This window comes from Plectropomus leopardus, chromosome 3 (genome assembly GCF_026936395.1).
Source record: "Plectropomus leopardus strain MGB_pleo_1.0 chromosome 3, ASM2693639v1, whole genome shotgun sequence".
Lineage (NCBI taxonomy): Eukaryota > Metazoa > Chordata > Actinopteri > Perciformes > Serranidae > Plectropomus > Plectropomus leopardus.
The window spans coordinates 31,219,041-31,237,539 of record NC_142178.1 but is presented as its reverse complement, the minus strand read 5'-3'; the positions used below and the strand labels follow the sequence as shown (position 1 = coordinate 31,237,539).

General features: G+C 38.6%; 1 protein-coding gene across 8 annotated transcripts in view; it reads left to right on the top strand.

Moving 5' to 3' along the window:
• The window catches only part of tenm3 (teneurin transmembrane protein 3), a 496,888-nt gene that overhangs the window by 380,257 nt on the left and 98,132 nt on the right, over positions 1 to 18,499 (top strand). For 5 of the 8 annotated variants that reach the window (XM_088073250.1, XM_088073247.1, XM_088073268.1 and 2 more), the window contains 6 exons: positions 1,809 to 2,064; positions 3,391 to 3,492; positions 3,697 to 3,891; positions 8,219 to 8,419; positions 11,695 to 11,880; positions 14,904 to 14,930. In XM_088073250.1, the coding sequence (XP_087929376.1) occupies positions 1,809 to 2,064; positions 3,391 to 3,492; positions 3,697 to 3,891; positions 8,219 to 8,419; positions 11,695 to 11,880; positions 14,904 to 14,930 (967 nt within the window). The remainder of the gene's footprint in view (positions 1 to 1,808; positions 2,065 to 3,390; positions 3,493 to 3,696; positions 3,892 to 8,218; positions 8,420 to 11,694; positions 11,881 to 14,903; positions 14,931 to 18,499) is intronic. The other 3 variants (XM_088073283.1, XM_042484305.2, XM_042484304.2) reach the window with 1 other exon arrangement.

The window sequence follows — 18,499 nt, the reverse complement described above, 5'->3', positions numbered from 1 at the left end:
TGGTGAAACTCACACTAACATCGGTTATGACATAAAGATGAGGTGTGAAAGAGAACGATATGATACGGAAAAGAAATGGACACAATTGCTCACAGATGCTAGGGTAGCACCTGTGTCTACTGTTAAAAACAACTGGGTGTTGAAGGTGGGATGTAATGGGTCCAAACTTCAGCAGGAGCTGGAGCAGTGTTTTCATGTGTCCCCAGAATGAAATCTTATCAAATCAGATCTCTGACATGGCCTTTCTACTTTTAACAAATACCAAAAGTGATGAAAAAATTCCGCCTCCCAAAATGTCAAAACCTCAAATTCCTTTTGCAACTTTGCAAGTGTGTCCAGGTCAAGTGCCTTAGTTAGTAATGAAGAAGATAAGCTTCTTACAAACCTAAAGTACCCTTTTACTACACTTAGATCTCTGTGTGATGAATCATGTCTTCTTTCAAGGGACTAATCCACTTATCTGTAAAAGACAGCTTCATACAGTGCCACCCCGATCACAGTTCAATGTTAGCACTTTAGATAATAGACAATGTGTGTGTGTGTGTGTGTGTGTGTGTGTGTGTGTGTGTGTGTGTGTGTGTGTGAGAGAGAGAGAGTGAGTGTGTGTCCTTGTCATAACCTAATCCATCTAAGTTCTCATTTTTTTTTCTCTTAGGGTCAATTTTCAGTCTTGTTATCCATGTGCTACAAATGTTTTAGCTGAGGAAAATATAAAGTCAGTTTTTTGGGTAAAGCATTAAAGCATTTTGTGGATAACTGAGCTAAAAAGAATATGTTAATGAGCTTGTCACCACATTATGTTGCTGTAGATGTCTGTGTTCATCCAAGTTTGTGTAGAGAAGATTCACATGATATTCTAAAAGACGCAAACTATTAACAACTTGACAGAATCATTAAGGTCAAATGACTCAAATTGCAGCAAAAGTTAAGTTTAAGTCCTAGTGAAAAAGAAGTTAGAGCATCTCTGCCTTTTGCACTGTGACATATTTACCCAGTAAACCGAATATTTTAGCAATTTACAGTTACGAGAGGGATTTTAAATGAATTCCCTTGCATTTAATTGTACCGTTAAAAAATGAGCAGGCTGTGAGTTTGGCACAATAGGGACCCACAGCAGACTGTTGGCTCCACACACACCTCGCTCACCCATACATCAGGAGGAGTACTAGGGAGAGATGAATGAATTAAATCCCAGCTACATTGTTTTGGAAATGAAAAGAAAGGTTTTGCCCACTAATATACAAACAAATGTCTCCTCCCTCCTCTCTCTATTTTTTTCAGTTAGCTGCTACAACTCACACCCTGGTGCTGACATGGGAGATTATATCAATCAATATATAATATATATAATATATGTTGGATTTACATCTAAAATAATTAAGAATTTAATAAAAAAAAATAAATGGACAGTGCTCACTTTTTGACATATTTTTGAAAAGTTTTTATTTTTTCCACAGACCTAGCCCTACCTGATCCAGACAAATAGTGCATATTTTCATCCTGAATTCAGGCTTTTCAGGGCCAGCTGGGACCTGTTGGGATCAGGTTAAGATTGACTTCCAAAATCCACATTTCTTATTTCTCTGGAGATCATTCATAGTCATACCTAACTTAATGGACATCTAGCTCGTTACTAAGACAGACTGTTAGCTGCTATCCTCAGGCTTTGCCAGTGGCTAGGTAATAAAAATGTAACATAGACTGCTAATCAACTCCAAACCCTCTGGTATGTAGTAGTTTGTTGCAGTTTATGCTAATTCTTCTTGAACTGAGAATAATATCTTGTCTTGTGTACTTTTCTCTTCCAGTACGACTTTGTGGAGCTACTGGATGGAAGTCGCCTCATCTCCAAAGACAAGCGAGCGCTCAGTGACATGGATGCAGGACATGCACACCCAGCTGGTGCACACGAAGAGGAGTCTGGAGGAGGAGCCCGACACGCTCGCTCAGTGAACGTGCACGAGGCTGGCTTCATCCAGTACCTGGATACAGGAATCTGGCATCTGGCATTTTACAACGACGGACGCAACACAGAACAAGTCTCATATAATACCATCGCTATAGGTGAGACAAGGCAGCAAGTTTGTAGTAGAGTGAATATTATATGTCTTGTTGATTAGTGTGTTATTGCAAGTGTGAGTAAACACACTTCTTTTTAATATAATACTAAATAGCGCAAAGCAGTTTTGGAGAAGTAATACAATGTATCATCAGTTCGATTCCAAAAATCACACAATAAGGCAAACAAAAAAACCAATCAGAGGCAACGGTAGACCAGAAACTCCTTACGTTTGGCAAGGTAAAATTACAGGTTTCTGTCAAAGGGGTCTGGTGGATGTGGATTGCGGCAGCAGCAAAACTTATTAATGTCATCTAAAAAAAAGGTCCACCTGAAAAGAAAATTGTCTTTGTAATTGTACACTAAATTTTGATTATTTTACCACTTTACCTTGCTGTCAGACAGCCCTTTTCTGCGTGTGGCTGAAGCAGTTATATCATTCTCTTTACCTCACAGCATATGGGAGTTGCTGGTCTACTGCTGCCTCTGATCAGTTAGTTTGTGTCATTGTGTGACTTTCAGAACCAAACTCAAGTGGCGTCCACAGCAACATGTGAGTTCATATGAAGCAATGACATCATGCAAAAACTTGAGTCACGTCAAGTGGGGAAAAGGTTTGAGAAGGGCTCACAGAAAAAAACACTTTGGCACTAAAACATATATACTTGGACCATCAACTTTCTGATCTGAATATTGAAGAAACACAACTGAAAAGCTTCAGATTGAAATAAAACATCAAAAATAAAAAATAAAGGGATCACGTTTTAAAAATGGCAACATGTTTCAATCTTTCACGTTGCTTTAATAATATTGGATAGTTGATCGTTGAAACGATATATCGATTTATCCCTAATTTCTGACTAGGATGTACTTTGAAAGGCAGAGTGTATTATGTTGTTAGAAAAAGAAATTATTGGATTATTTGAAATTTCTGCCTGCAATGTGTGTCTGTGTGTGTGTGTGTGTGTCTGTGTGTCTGTGTGTCTGTGTGTCTGTGTGCAGGAAACGGCCAGTTAGGTAAGGCAAAGAGCCAGCAATGATGTGTGATAGAGAGAGAGAAAGAGAGAGAAAAAGAAAGGCGGCGGGGTAATTGGATGTTAGAATGTGTTGATTGGACTGACTGGCTGTAACTACGGCAACCACAGAGGGCTGGTCGCTCAGCATTGTGCATGTTGTGTGTGTGTGTGCGTGCGTGCGTGCATGCGTGTTATTTTGCAAGATGAACAGTTGCATTTCCAGCCTACCCAATTACCTCACACCCTTAAACAAACCCTCTGTCTCTCTCTCTCTCCCTCTCTCTCTCAAACACACACACATTCACTTTTAATCAGAGTCGATTATGGAGTGTCCTCAGAATTGTCATGGAAACGGAGACTGTCTCTCAGGAATATGCCACTGTTTCCCAGGATTTCTTGGGCCTGACTGCTCTCGAGGTAAACACACACACACACATACATCCACAGAGAGGCTGTAATTGTTCGGAGATAGTCATTTGTCATTCATGAACATGGGCAAAGTTATTTGTTAAATCTGAAGACTGACTAATTGAAAATTTGGGATCTTAAGAGGAACTTATCAAGGTTCAAGTGTCTGACTTAATCAGAACTGCTCCATCTCCCTGCATGTATCTGCTCCAGCTGCCTGCCCAGTGCTGTGCAGTGGTAATGGCCAGTACTCCCGTGGCCGCTGCCAGTGCTACAGCGGATGGAAAGGCACCGAGTGCGACGTGCCAGCCAACCAGTGCATCGACATCCACTGCGGGGGACATGGCATCTGCATTATGGGTGCCTGCATCTGCAATACTGGTTATAAGGGCGATAACTGTGAGGAAGGTAAGACTGAATTCCTCCGAGAGCACACACAAAAAGGCACATTACTCACATATTACGTTACTGGCAGTAGTTAAGCCCCTTGCTCTGCATCATTATCCATCACTGACATGCTGGAATCTGGTAAAGACATAGCTGCGTGATTAAATATCAACATAAGTAATTTATTTAGCGCACTTTTATTGCTACCTGTGACATTTACTTTTGAAACACAAACGTCAGTGCAATTTGCTATTATTGGATTATAATTCATTTTGTTTTCAGTTGTTCCAATGTTGTTTCAATTATTGCTCTTGACAACCCTATAGGACACTTGATAAATGTCATATAGTATGGGATGGCTAATTGAACTGCTTCAGTTATGTTAATCAGAGTATTTTGGAAGGTGTACAGAGAACATTGGGCATGATTGTTCCTTGTTTGGCTTCAGTGCACTTTACTCAGCAACTCCTTTTGTTACAGCTGTTATTGTCTTTGTGGCAAAATACCCCAATTTGTTAGTTCTCAAGCAGGGTTCACACAAGGTACTTCAAGTGCTGAATTTTGGGGGAAAAAATTAAGTGCTGGAAAAGTTCTGTTTTTAAATTCTGACATTTCACCGTCTTGCTGAGTGCTCTCCCTCTCCTTTTCCCTCATGTTGCTGATAATCCGCTTGAAATCAGTGTTAATTTATATTTCACTCCACTCTTAAAACCTGGCAAAACCATCAGGCCTATGTTGACATGGCAAGACTTGAAAAATATGAGAAACAGTGCATAAAAAAGAACTTCAGAGGCTCTGAATTGTATTTTGTAATACCTGTATAAACCCTGTAACAGGTTTAGATGTAAAATGTTGCTGCACTGTAAAAACAAAACATCATATCTGAATATGGTTATAATCCCTAAAGACAAAAAAAAACCTGAAGGTTTTTAATCCACCTCATGTTCTGATCCTTTTCTGCACATAATGTACTTTTTATGTCAGGGGTGCATTTTATTTTTATTTTTTTGTGGGTTTGAAGTCATTTTATAAAGTTTACAAGCTAATAATCCCACTGACCTGCATGTAAATATGAGCTAAAATGACCCCTAAGGTACAGCTGCTGACAGGTGGTTTATTTAAATAGTGTAACTTCTACATAGTAAATTAATTTACTCTAATCTCTTTGCCACAAACACATACACACATGTGGTTACTGTGAAATTGCTGACAGGTAGTTGGCTAGGATAGACCACAAGCTGTACACTACACTAATTTAATCTGAATTGATCAATACTAATCTGCTATTTGCTGGTTGGACACACACACACACACACACACACACACACACACACACACACGTGTGTGTGTGCGGAGGTACTACAACATAGAGAAGTCAACCCTCATCTCTATACAGGTGCATGAATCACATCACTCAAGTGTGTACAAATGCAGACATAAAGGTGTGTACATGCTGTGTACTCTCATACAAATATGCAAATAAATATCACAGGGGACAGTAACCAGATTAGTTTCAGATTAGTTAAATCTCAATCACACTTATCCTAAGTGAGTGTATGAGGGAGAAAGAAGGAGAGCATAAGAAAGAATTTGCCCTGAACAGAGCGTGCATGCATGCTTGCGTCCATGTGAGCATGCGTGTGAGCGTGCATGTTAATCCCATTTACAGCTGCTGAATCTGCAAATTATTTCCAAGATGCCGTGTAGGATTTCAGTGAAAAATATCACAGTTAAATTCAAGAGTGGCACTTAAAGGGTTAACCTGCATATGGAGGAGGGAGGCAGAGCCTGGAATGGTTGATGAATAGCCTATAAAAGAGGTAGGGGTTCAGGTGTGAGTCCCTTTCCTGACCCTCAGCATCAGAACAATGAACGCCTTTGTTTGACGGCAGTTGGGTAGCACTGATACGCAAATTGCCCCTGTCATGTTTAAGATAGCTGTAAGCCTTGCATTATCACTGGTGAGTCTAGGCATTTGGAAATATGCTGTTACAAATGATGTTAATTATTATTTTATCGTCTTACGTAAACCATACATATTGAGTTGATTATATATATTATAGACATAAGTGCTCACATGGCACATTTTGTTCTCTTTATTCAGAAAGTCAGTCAACTAACAGTCATCATCAACAATGTTTAAACCCTGCTATAAAACTGTCAGTCACATCCATTCAGCTCCTGTGCTCGTTGTGTCTGACTGCATAACCATAGTGTTTGGAAATTAGTCCAATCCTGCAAGCAGTCCACAATAATTTCCACAAATGACATATAATCATTTCTCTGTGCCAGGAACCTATAAGAAACAAACCGTTTTTAATCTATAATGAACAAATAGTCAAAGCCATGCATGTGTGAGCATCACTGAAAAAAACATTCAGATTTAATGATGTTGTTGAAAGAATAGTATTTTGGTTTCTAGGTGCTTAACTGTCCACCTGTGTCTCCTATACTTTAGCTTTTCTTATTAAATCACTTAATGTCTTTGCTGGGAACATTGGACTACAGTTTTACATGTGAGGGTTGTGAAAGCAAGCTCAACCATGCAGACAAGCAAAACAAACAGTGAGCTTAAAGCAGCTTAAAGCAGCTGAAACGTGCAGAGAACTGCATCTAAGCAGCCTTTTTGCAGTGTCAGTATCAGAAATATTGCTTTGATGTCATGTTACCCTCTCTGCATGGAGGAAGAAGCCCAAAAGTTTTTGCAAAAGTAATATTTACCTCTTGAAGAGCTTAATGGCTGCTAATTAAAAAAATATCTCTAGCTGCTGGGTTCAGAGAACCTTTCTGCTACAGTTGGTTTCAAAGCCCATTAACTATTTCCACACCATGGTAAAGATGACTTATACCCTCTGGCTACAGAAAGACTAAGGCAAAAAATCCTGAATGAAATGGAATGGTTACAAAATTTCAAGAAGGAGACATAAATGAATGTTTATATCTTTGTTTTTCCTCAGTGTAATTAACTATATTTGTCTAATTAACCAATCATCCTAGTCCTCCTGTACTCATTTTTGATCTGATGCTCATTGTTTAAGCTCCCCTTATTATTATTTGAAGATTTTCAATGAATTAAATCACTGTGAAATGCACTGCTGTATCACCTTCTCCAAGTTTACGCATTTTCAAGCTCATTGTTGTTGGTTTTTTTCCATGTTGGACTCATCTAAAACTCCCTCTCAAAAATGTGTTTTGCGTATTCACTTCACATTCTTCACTTGGATATTTGTTAGGAGGAAAAAAACAAACAAACAGTCAAACACAAATGTTTATTCAAGGAGTATTTCTGTGTATAATGTCTGGAGAGTATCTCCTTTCTCTTACTATCTTTGGTCTCGTCCTGACTTGAGCACAGAGGAAAACAACATGAACCTTTTTAGTATGTTTATAAAAGGTTCTAGTCACTCCTAATTTAGAGCTTTGAGATAAAAGTTTCATGTATCTTCATGTTTTAGTTCATTACATTAGTTGTATAAATATAAAATCACAGCCGAGTCAGTATTAGCTTCGAATTGCAGTGTATCACATTGTTGTAAATTTATCTTAAATGTTGTTGTATCAGATCATGGATCATCTCTATTCAACTCATCAGAGCATAGATGCACAGAGGGCCGTCAGAAGATTTTAGAAGAACCGTGGTCTGAACTGCCCCAGTGCAATCACCCTGATAAATATTTCACAAACAACCACAAAACAGGATGTCACATTTTTTATTTCATTTTTCCCACATTTATATTACAGTGATTAATTACATCATAATGCTCTATGGTTTCAAAGCTTAATCCATACTGCAAGGATTATAAATCTGGTGGCACAATAATAAATCATCCGTTTAATTTAGTTAATTGTATCTTTACATTTGAACAGTCATAATTAAAGATATTGAATTTTAAAAAAATATCCTAATTAGATTTAGAAGCTCACTATGTGCAATTTGTGTGTAGAACGTGAACCAGAGGGCATAACCTCAGTGTCCTAAGTGGTAACGATGACTCCAGTCCTGAACCCACCCCTGGAGAGAGATCAGCCTTTAATAGTTAGCTTGTATCAATATGATTATGTGTCTATTTTGTCTAAGATTGATTTTTCTTTTTTTCTTTTTTGACTCGGACTTAACCTTAGTATGGCTTAGTCTTGTCTTGGAATTGCTTCTGTGATCTTGACGACAGTCCTAATTAAAACAGCTTATTCCGCTCTCCTCAAGTGGCCAAAAATTCTATAAATGCAGCTTAAACTTGAAAATGTCATGCATAATGAAAGTTAAGTATGTGTTAATGTGTACTATATGAAGACATGTAATATTTTATTTTTCCATCGCTAACTCCCCTCTTCATCTCTCTGTCTCTAGTGGACTGCATAGACCCCAGTTGTTCGGCCCATGGGGTGTGTATCCATGGAGAGTGTCACTGTCAACCGGGCTGGGGCGGAGCCAGTTGTGAGATTGCCAAGGCCATGTGTCCCGACCAGTGTTCAGGTCACGGCACCCACAACGCAGAGACCAGCACTTGTACCTGCGACCAGAACTGGACCGGGCCTGACTGCTCTTTAGGTGGGTGTCGCATTTAATGTCCTGTGGTGTAGCAATCTGTCAGTGAGTGGATTTTCTTCCTGTGTGACTCCTGTCTCATTTCTTACACAATCTGTTGAAAGAATAAACTTCATTATGGCATTTGTAAAAGCAGCATCACACAAACCTTTACAGAGTTAATAAAGTGCTCTACAGAATCATTAAAAGAGGATAAAGAAGAGCAGGATCAGCATAAAATTAAAGCAAAAACAATTACAGAGCAGAGCATAATTAAGATAACAGTGTTAGAGATGTGAGCCCCTAGGAACACACATAAAAGATGGGATACGTAGCTTGTAAAACAACTAGTGAGACATAAGGTGAACAAGACAAGTCAATTATACAAGACCCGTACCTGCAAACATGATACCGAGAAGTGATTTGAAGAAAGATGGTGCATCAACTAGCCTTAGTTTTACAGGCAGTGTTCTCCTCTGCAGCTTGGCTACCCTGATGGCAAAAACATGCCCACCTTTAGAAGTTAGCCAGGAGTTTGAAACAACCAGGAGAACCTTGCTTGAGGATATCGCACTTCAAGTTGTGAGGAGGTGCAAGGTTGGCGACACAGCTTGCAGCGAAACCACATTAAAACGCAGTAAAATCAGTAACATCTCCAAATCAATTCTTAAACTAACCGGCAGCCAATGAAGAGACGCTAAAATAGAAGTATTATGGTCTCAAGATGACTTGCAGTGTGTTAGACACCCTGCAGCTGTGGTTTGTAGAAGCTGCAAACAGGAGAGCCGTCTCTTGACAGTGGAAGGAGTCAGAGTACAGCAAACTGGGCGACATGAAAAAGTAGCGGAAATACATTTTCAAAGTGTTTGTAGATAAGTAGGTAGGATAAAAATGTCTCTTTTTCAAGAAGTTAACGTACTAGAAGACATGGCACAGCCACCTTTTCACTCGATCAAAGAGGTCAGTGTCAAAAAGAGAACTTTCTCTTCCTTTCTCAGGAGTTTCTTAAAACATCAAAAAGTGTTCTGATGTGGTACCATAGCATAACCCTGTCTCCTTAAAAAAAACGGCCCAGTAGCTCACCTGGTAAAGTGGGTGCCCCATGTGCAAAAGGCAAAGTCCCCCCCGCAACAGCCGCGGGTTTGACTCCAACCTGTGGCCCCATGTTGCGCGTCATCTTCTCTCTCCCCCTTCACGCTAATATCTGTCTGTCAAATAAAGTTAAAACCCCCAAAAACTAATCTTTAAACTAATAAAAGTAAAAATTAAAATGTGAAACAATTTTGTGATCTGCAGAACATTTACTGTCAAGCTTTTTTTCTTCTTTTTTTCCCCCACAATATCTGCCTCTGGCAGCTAAAACAACGATTGTGATGATATGTAGGAAACTCACAAGCACTCGAAAAGGTTGTGGTCTCTGTTGATTGTTTGAAAAATACGGTCTTTATTTTAAACTTAAGCCAGGACATGTTTACTTTTTTAATGTTATTCAGAGAGAGTTTCATTTGCCTACATCCAACTACATGGAGGATGCCAGTCCAGGTCTAAGAGTCCCGACTTCTCTTCAATTCAGGAACAGTACATTCACCAAATTGGTAAACATATTGCCAGAGGGCATAACCTAGACATCAATAACATTTTCTGTATTTGGCAAACCAAATGGTTGCCTTTTCTAACAAGTCCTGGAAAATCAAATGTCACAATAGTGTAAGCTGATAGTTATTGCATTCCCTTCTACGTGGTCCGTGTTTTACATACAGTAGAAGGTGGTCTGCACACCCCCAGACTTGAGTACCAACACACAATTTAAGTAACATACTGCTTTGGACATGTGCAGCAGCAAAATGTATTTTAAACAACTAAAAAAGTCCCATCTGAAAAAAATCAATACCAGTTAAAGGGCATCCAGTGATTAGACAGCCCTCTCCGAAGAAGAACTTTGGTTTTTCAATTCACAGAATATAGGAGATGCTGCTCTATCCCTGCCTCAATTGGTTAGTTTGTTCATGTTATTATGTAACTTTTGACATTCTGAACTACACTTCAAAACACTAAAGTCACACAATAACAGAAACAAACTAATCGATTAAGGCAGTGGTAGACCAGCACCTCCAGTGTTGATAAAATTACTGTTTTTCTCAGTGGAGTCTGGCTATGGAAAGAGATGGAAATAGTGGCTGAATCTCCCTATCAGAAATGGCTGTCTGTTGCTAAAGTAAAGCAATGAAAATATGCAAAATATAGTATACACTTAAACTGATTTTTTTTCAGTAGCAAAAGCATGTTTGCAGTTTAGCTTCCATGGTGGTACTTCTGTCTTCTTCTCCAAACAGAGGGTGTGCTGACAAGCATCTACTGTAGGTAACACAGTGACTATGGACAAGTACCTCATACAACCCCACTTCAAAAAATCCAAACTGTCCCTGGAAGGTCAGGGAAATATTGTGGTCATGGTTAAAGGAAACCAAAATTGACTGTCAATCGGAAACGGGAAACAAACAGTGGTCTCTGCTGTCACAGTCACATTCTTTGTTGACCCATTTTTCCACTCCGACCTTATCCCTAAAGGCTTTTGCGGTGGTATAACAATGTCACGTTATTTCTGTCCCTTTTGACCGACATGAGTCATAATTATCGTGTCCAGAAGAGGTCGCCTGTCAGCAGAATGTAAACACAAGTAGCTTTTAGCATTTAAACAAATGACCAATGTTGTCTTTTCTCTGGTGAAGGAGAGTTTTCTATTTTTCTGGTGCTGTAAAAAGGAAGGGAGATAAAGAGAGAAAGAGACAGAGAGGGAGATGACGAGACAAGTGACAGCACTGATGCAGAAAAAGAGGTGAAATTTAAAAAAAGCTGGAGGAGGGATGCAGATAAGTAATAGATGGGTTGACATAAAAAACAAAGACAAGAGGAAAGGAGTGTGTATGTGTTCTCACTTCTGTTTGTATTGCCTTTGGCTGTTTTGCTGAGTATTGTCTTGTCAAAACCATTAAACACATATCCAATTAAGTACTGTCGCTTTGTTAAAACACGCACAGACAAATGAAATAAATTACATGCACACAGATAAATGCACCGTTTGTTATGCCTTGTTCGTGACCTTGTGTATATGACAATAATGCACACAATTGGTGCAATTCTGACAATGTCATGATGCATATTTCACATTGTGCATATTTATTGTGTTATTTATGATGGTTTATTGATGTTCCACAAACCAATATATGCAGAGATGGCAGTTACCATTATGTTTCTGTGTTTTCATGCATATTAATATTGTTCTTTCTTTCTCCTAACAGAGGTGTGTGAAGTGGACTGCGGTAGCCATGGCGTCTGTTATGGCGGTGTGTGTCGATGCGAGGAAGGCTGGACTGGAACAGTGTGTGACCAGAAGGCCTGCCACCCACTGTGCAGCAAGAACGGAGTGTGTAAGGAGGGGAAGTGTGAGTGTGACCAAGGCTGGACAGGGGAGCACTGCAATATTGGTGAGTGGATCATAAACCACACATACACACACACACACACACACACACACACACACACAAACACACACTCACAGACACACACCACAGGAAAAGTGTAGGAAGAGAAAGTGAGAGCGTGACGAAGATGTCACTCAGTATGCACAAACTTATTATTACAAACTTATATTTCAAATTTATATTTCCACATGAAAGTGTTTGTCACTGATTTCCCAAACTTTAGTGAAATGAGGATGTCTGGAAAAGCATATATTATGTGCTCTGTGCGATTATACTTAGAGGAAAACAGTTTTACCTTTGAGTAACCAGTTTGCACTGAAAATAAAATAAAGTTATACTCTAATCTGGCATGACTTCATGATTTACTGTAAAACAGCAGTTTGTCACTACACAGCCTTCGAGAAACCTGAAAAAACTGGAGAGTTGGCGGGTAGGTGAACCCTTCCTCAGTGATAGGACTTGATAGAACCCGTGACAGATATACAGCAGTCTCTTTCTTCATGGCTGCTGCCAGAGTGAGATAAGAAGAAAATGTTGCTGCTAATTATATGGATGTCCATGTTTGTGTTGGCTATTGTTGTCGTCCAATAAAACTGAAGCTACGATAGTGCCATTTGTGTAAATGAGATCCAGGTTGTAAAAAGGAGAATTGTCCTTTAGAATCAGTCATGGTTGGCCATCTCACTGGGAAATGATATCGTCAACTCCTTTTTATTACCGGGGTTAGCCCAATAGGCTGTGTCAGTTACCAGCACTGCAAAAAGAGTATCTGGTCTTTTCTGTCTATAGTCACTCAGAAAAAAGCTCATTTTTTTGTAACAAATGAAAACACTGCTAGTGCACTTAGACTATTATAGACTTTGTAAAAAGAAATAAAATTGAAGTTCTTTATCCATATCATGTCTGCAACAATTACAGAGAAGCAGTCAAAATCCTAGGCCTCCGGGAAACCCTCCAGCAGTGCTCATTAAATATCTATTGAATGAAAAATAAAAGAAATCACACAAATACAAGCAAAATCTGAATCTAAGCCACAAAATAATGCATGTTAAAATAAAGTGCAGAAAAGTAATTTAAATTTGGAAACTGAAAAAGTAAAAAGTGAAAGTGTATTAGGGTAGAGTGACTTTTTAAAGTAAATCAACATTTTCAAGGAAATTGTGTCTGTATCGAGGTTACTGCACTAGAGATTGATAGACCAAATCACTGTGACATTGCACTAACACTTCCACGAAGACAACTTGCAGTTGATTTCAATTGTGGAGATGAAATTGGGAACTTGATCATTTCTGTTGTCATTTTTACCCATAACTGTTATGTGTAAAGATTTATAGTTAAACATGTTGGTCCGACCTCTCTGATGTTTTCTTAATGCACTGTGTTGCTTTGCGATCATCTCTGATAAACCAAATGCACCGCCACTGAAGCTTCACTTCCTCGTCTTAAAGGGCTGTATGACGTCAAGGTTAAGCAGTGAAAATATTCTAAATATAGCACACACTTAAACTGACTTTTTTAAGGTGGACCTTTTTTTAGGTGGCTGAAAGCTAACCGATTGAGGCAGCATTTGTTGAGCACCATTTCATTTTATATATGGTGGTTTTCTGCTGGGAAGTTATTGTGAATCAATGTTGTGATTCAGTCTACTGAATTTGATACTGGAATATTCTTGGCAAAATTAACATGCATTTGGAGTGTTTCTGTCCAGTTGTTAAATGTAAGTCCCAGTTCACTCTCCTCTTAGCTCTGTTTTGGTCTTCACCAACTCCTGCTGCTGAGCAGGTGGTGTACAGTGTTTTTTTGGAGCCTTATTAGTGAGACACCAGCTGGAAACGAGGGTTATGAGAGCATTGACACTGAACCAAAACAGTGAAGTTGTGGCAGTAAAAACCAAAACAATAAGCTGAAAGATGCTGTAATGCTCTGTAGAGCTGTGAACTAGGTGATTATTTTCTGTGAGTTTGTCTGCATACGGCACATATACACACACACACACACACACACATACACACATAAAACATTTAAATGTTAAGTCGGATTGTTCTGACATTTAAAAACGCAGACCAAACCACTAAAGAGCAGCTGCTGCTCAGTGTTGACGGCAGAAACACCATCCTTCCTTATGTTGTTTGGAATCTACAGCACTGACAATGAGATTGGGTTTTAAAGTGCGTATCCATGGCAAGTCAAAAACCCCCATCCTGATGTGCTGTAATAGTTAAACAGATGAGTAGAAGAGCCTTTGTGGCAGCTTCAGCTCACCACCGAACCCTTCAGTTGTTGTCAAACAGACAGACAGCTACAGTATTGCTGGGAAAGAGTTGCAAATTGGCTTCAGTTACTGTCACTTAGACACACTCATGCACAAACTGACACACATGGAAAAGGAGGCTGAGAGAATAACAACAGTGAGATGAGGAGAAATCCATTTAGAGCGCTTAGCCAACAGCTTGATTGTTTAGACGGCTTGTGTGACTGAGAGGATTCATACAGGCTCGCTCTGTTCTTCTCCTCTCCTCCAGTCTCTAAGCATCACATTTACATCTCATGTTATAGTCTGCTGGAAAATGTGACCTCACTGAAGGATTGCTTCCATAGTTATTAATTGTCTGTTTATAAATTTCAGCAAATAGCCCAGCTTACATAATGTCTCATAAATTTTCTTAAAGCCAGTGCAATCCAGTGTTAAACAAAGTAATAGCAGTGACAAAATATTTACTGTACTTGGCCTGATTTTGGACTCCGAAAATTTACTGTTCATAGTTTTAATGTGGCATCTCACGAATATAATGAAGTATAATATTCTTCTCTTTTCTCTATCTTTCCCTTTCTCTTTTTTTGAATGAATATCTTTGTGTCTAATTGAATTTCTACCTCTGTTAGCCCCTTTCATTCACTTGTTATCAGCTGCCCTCACCGATGGTGATACTGGAGTTATTTTTTTACCATTTACTTCCGATTTTTAACTCAATGCCCTCTTTCTATCTATCTGTTTTCTTTCTTTCTTTTTTCCTTCCTTCTTAAAGCTCACAATCCGGACATTAGAGTAAAAGGTACTGTGCTCTTTTCTCTACCTCTCATCACTCGCTTCTTCTCATCATCCCTTCTTCCTTTGCTTTTCTCTTTACGTATTTAATCAGACTTTTTTTGTTTTTTTAAACGTTTTGGATATCTTGAGTAGGTATGTTTTTTCCCATCATCCCCACTATCATTTTGCCAGCTCTGATAACACGCATTGTTACCGTTGCTTTGAATATTTCAGGGCAGCACAGTGGCTTTTTTCTGTTGCCTATCAGGTTGCACAGTTAGATGTTTACCAATAATATAGAATTAAATATGAGAGAGTATTTATTTATTATGTATGTCTTTTACTTTATCGCTTGTTTTGTATGATTTCACTGTATTGCTCTCTGTATGTTGTCCATTAAAAAGCTTTACATTTTTAGTTTTTGAATGCTGGGACCCCCTTGAAAACAAAGAGACTACCTTTCATTCTGATACAGTAAAATTAATTAACACAGTGTGTCTGTCTTTAACTCAAACGTCTACTTTAAAGAATACCTCACACACAAAATGGCCATTTGTATATTTATTACTCACTGCGTGTTATGTTTAATTTGTGAGGAAAACATTTTTCTCACTTGCCTCCATGGTGAATGGAGAATTCAAAAAGTCGAACATTCTTCATGAATTTTAATCATCGGAGACTGTGTCAAACAACAGCACAACGACTGTTTACAAACTCTCACACAACTGGTGCAGTTTAATCCAAGTTTAATTTATCCAGTCCTATGCTCAATACTTCCCAAACACAAAAATGTAATATAATATAAAAGACTTTCGCCTGTTTTTTTTATTCTTAATTCCTCATGAAGGCATGCAAGAAAAACATTTTAGTCACAAATTCAACATAACATGCGATGAGTAATTAAAAAACAAATGGTCATTTTGTGGGTGAAGTATTCATTAAAGCCTCTTAAATTTCTCAAAACTACCTGTCCATGTTAGCAGCAAATTTGTCTTTCTAGCAAAACTGAAAAAGAAATATAGGTCAGATATTAAAAATTGGTTACGCTGATATACGTACATTGATGTCCAACATTAGATTTCTGGCTTTTTATCATTTGAATGAATTGGTTTGACACTGATCACTTAGATTTTAAGGCTTTTATACAGCTGTTAATGTCACTGCAGTGAACATCTATACATAGGCAGTGATCCAGTTTTTGATATGTTGAAGCTGGGTTACAAAAGTTGTACCTAAGAGAAAAAAGCCTTCCAAAAATGTACTGAACCGTTATTGTTCTGCTAATTCCCTTGTAGATACTGCATGTTTGACATTGGAATATTTGACATTTTCAGTGGTTTTGGATAGTCGAGACATGTTTTTGCTTTTAAAAGACAAGCTCAGTACAAGCAAAGACAAATATATTGAAAGTGTCCGATGTAGACCATGAAATCCTGGCTCTGCTTTGGGCTTAGTTTCCCTGTAAGCTGTTTCTGTCCCTGTCTTTAAAGTACATAGCCGCACTCAACGTGTGTGAATGGGTTTAAGCAACCATTATCTGACTCACACAGTCGTCTTTTGTGCTAAAGATGTCAGTCATACGTTATTTCAGTCAGGACATTTGTGTAATTGCAAGTTTTTCCAAAGCAAGTGATCATTGTTCTGTGACAGTAATAAATCAATTTAGCTGATTTTAAGCCTTTTTGTGCAACATGGGAATGCTGTAGATAAGGAGCTCAATTATACTTGCTCAGAGGCAATGTAGCATTGAGCAATGAAAAGAAAAACATATTTTCGATTATAAAGTGTCCTTCCTTTACATCATGTACTGAGTTGCAGTCTTTTCGGTTGGACAAGGTTATTTGTAGCCTTAATTGCTAAAAAGACTACTTCTTTATTGATTCTCCCTATTGAATCCTTCACATAAATGGTGCAATTTTGGATTTAGTGAGTGAGATTTATGCCATAATTTTTTGAAGGACATTTCTAAGCCTTGCTGACATCTTTGTAAGCTGTTGAAGCAAGAAAGCACAGTTTTAGGAAAGTGGGCCTGAAGCTGAGGTTAAACAACCAAGCAGCAACCTAAGTTTGATAAACTGACCACATACTGCAAAATATGATTTTATTGGTACATTTTCAAGGCAGCATCTCTCATGTGGGACAGTTTGTATCTCGTCATGGCAAATATCATCAAGTATCAGCTGGTTAAACAACAATGTTCCCTCCTCATATACTTCTTTATTATTTATCTAGTCTGCGACTGGCCTGTCAGAGTTCACCAAAGTTGAACTCCCCATGATGCCAAGTTGTGACTTTGCCCCGAAAGCTAATGTTTTGTTTTTTTCACTCGCACTGAATGGAGGTTAATGGGAGGCGAATATTGGCCAGTGTTCATTTCGTTCATATGTGACCGTGCCCTTATACATTTTCTTTGGAGTCAGCATCCTGTGATAATTAGGGGAACTGCAGCTTAGGACACATGAGCCATGGTGATTGCTGCTTGATCATGCCGTTACTAACCACTTTTTCAAAACGCTGAATTGCCCGGCATTTAACAGTTTATTTTCTCCAATTTTTATTTGACAGCAACTTCATTATTTTCTACCCAGAAGCTTTTGTATTTACTGAAAGTGGTAGATTGCAATCTTTGATTTGAGGTTGAAGTTGTTGTTTGAGAATCTTTCTCTGGTTAACTTTTAAATATTTGTATTGTGAAACTTTTTTTTGTCATTTAGTTTTATTATCAGCTGCCTTTTGTCTTTTTTCCCTCTTGTGTGTTTTCAATGTGAATGAAGACAGATTTGAATGACCATTTTTACCCTGTCGAGGCTCTACTGCTGTGTCTCTCTGTGTTATTGCACCGTGATCCCGGCTCTTTCTTCCTCTCCTCCTCTTCCTTTGGCTGCCATCTTCATCTGTCCATCACAGAGAGTATATTTGGCAGTGCTGCTTTTGTTTCGATTTACTTTTTTTCCCTAATTTTCCTCCCTCTCTCCCTCGTGCCCTCTCCTATTCTCAGGATATAAAGGTAATCCATGCCAAAGACTTAATAAAGGCCTTACTGTCCCCAAATACAACCACTTCACACACTACGTTAACTTCAGCTTTCTTTTGTTTCGGATTTTTTTCCATTTTATATCTGTCTTTTTGTTTTTTTGTTTTTTTAACTTCACATTCTGTCTTCAGTCTCAAAAGGCTTGGTGTATATGTTTTTTGTACTGTCTTAGTGTTATACTTCTGTTGTTATTTCAGCAGTTTTTTCATGGTTTTTTTTTTGTCACATCATTATTTCCCTGTCTCTGATTTTCCACACTCAAAACAAAGACTATACAGATCAAGATGCACTCAAACACATATCACAAAAATTGAAATGCACACACACCCACACACACACACACATACACACACAAACACACACAAACACACACTCTGACACAAACCAAAGGTGTGTGACTCCTGTTTTGTCTTGCATCCACAAGCCTGATATATATATGTATGGGTGTATTTAGCCAGCTGCTCTTCTTCTGTCTTCCAAATCTCCACTTTCCTGTCTCTTTCTCTGTTTTTCTCTTCCTTTCCACCACCTCACCCTCCATCTTTACCTCCATCCCTTGC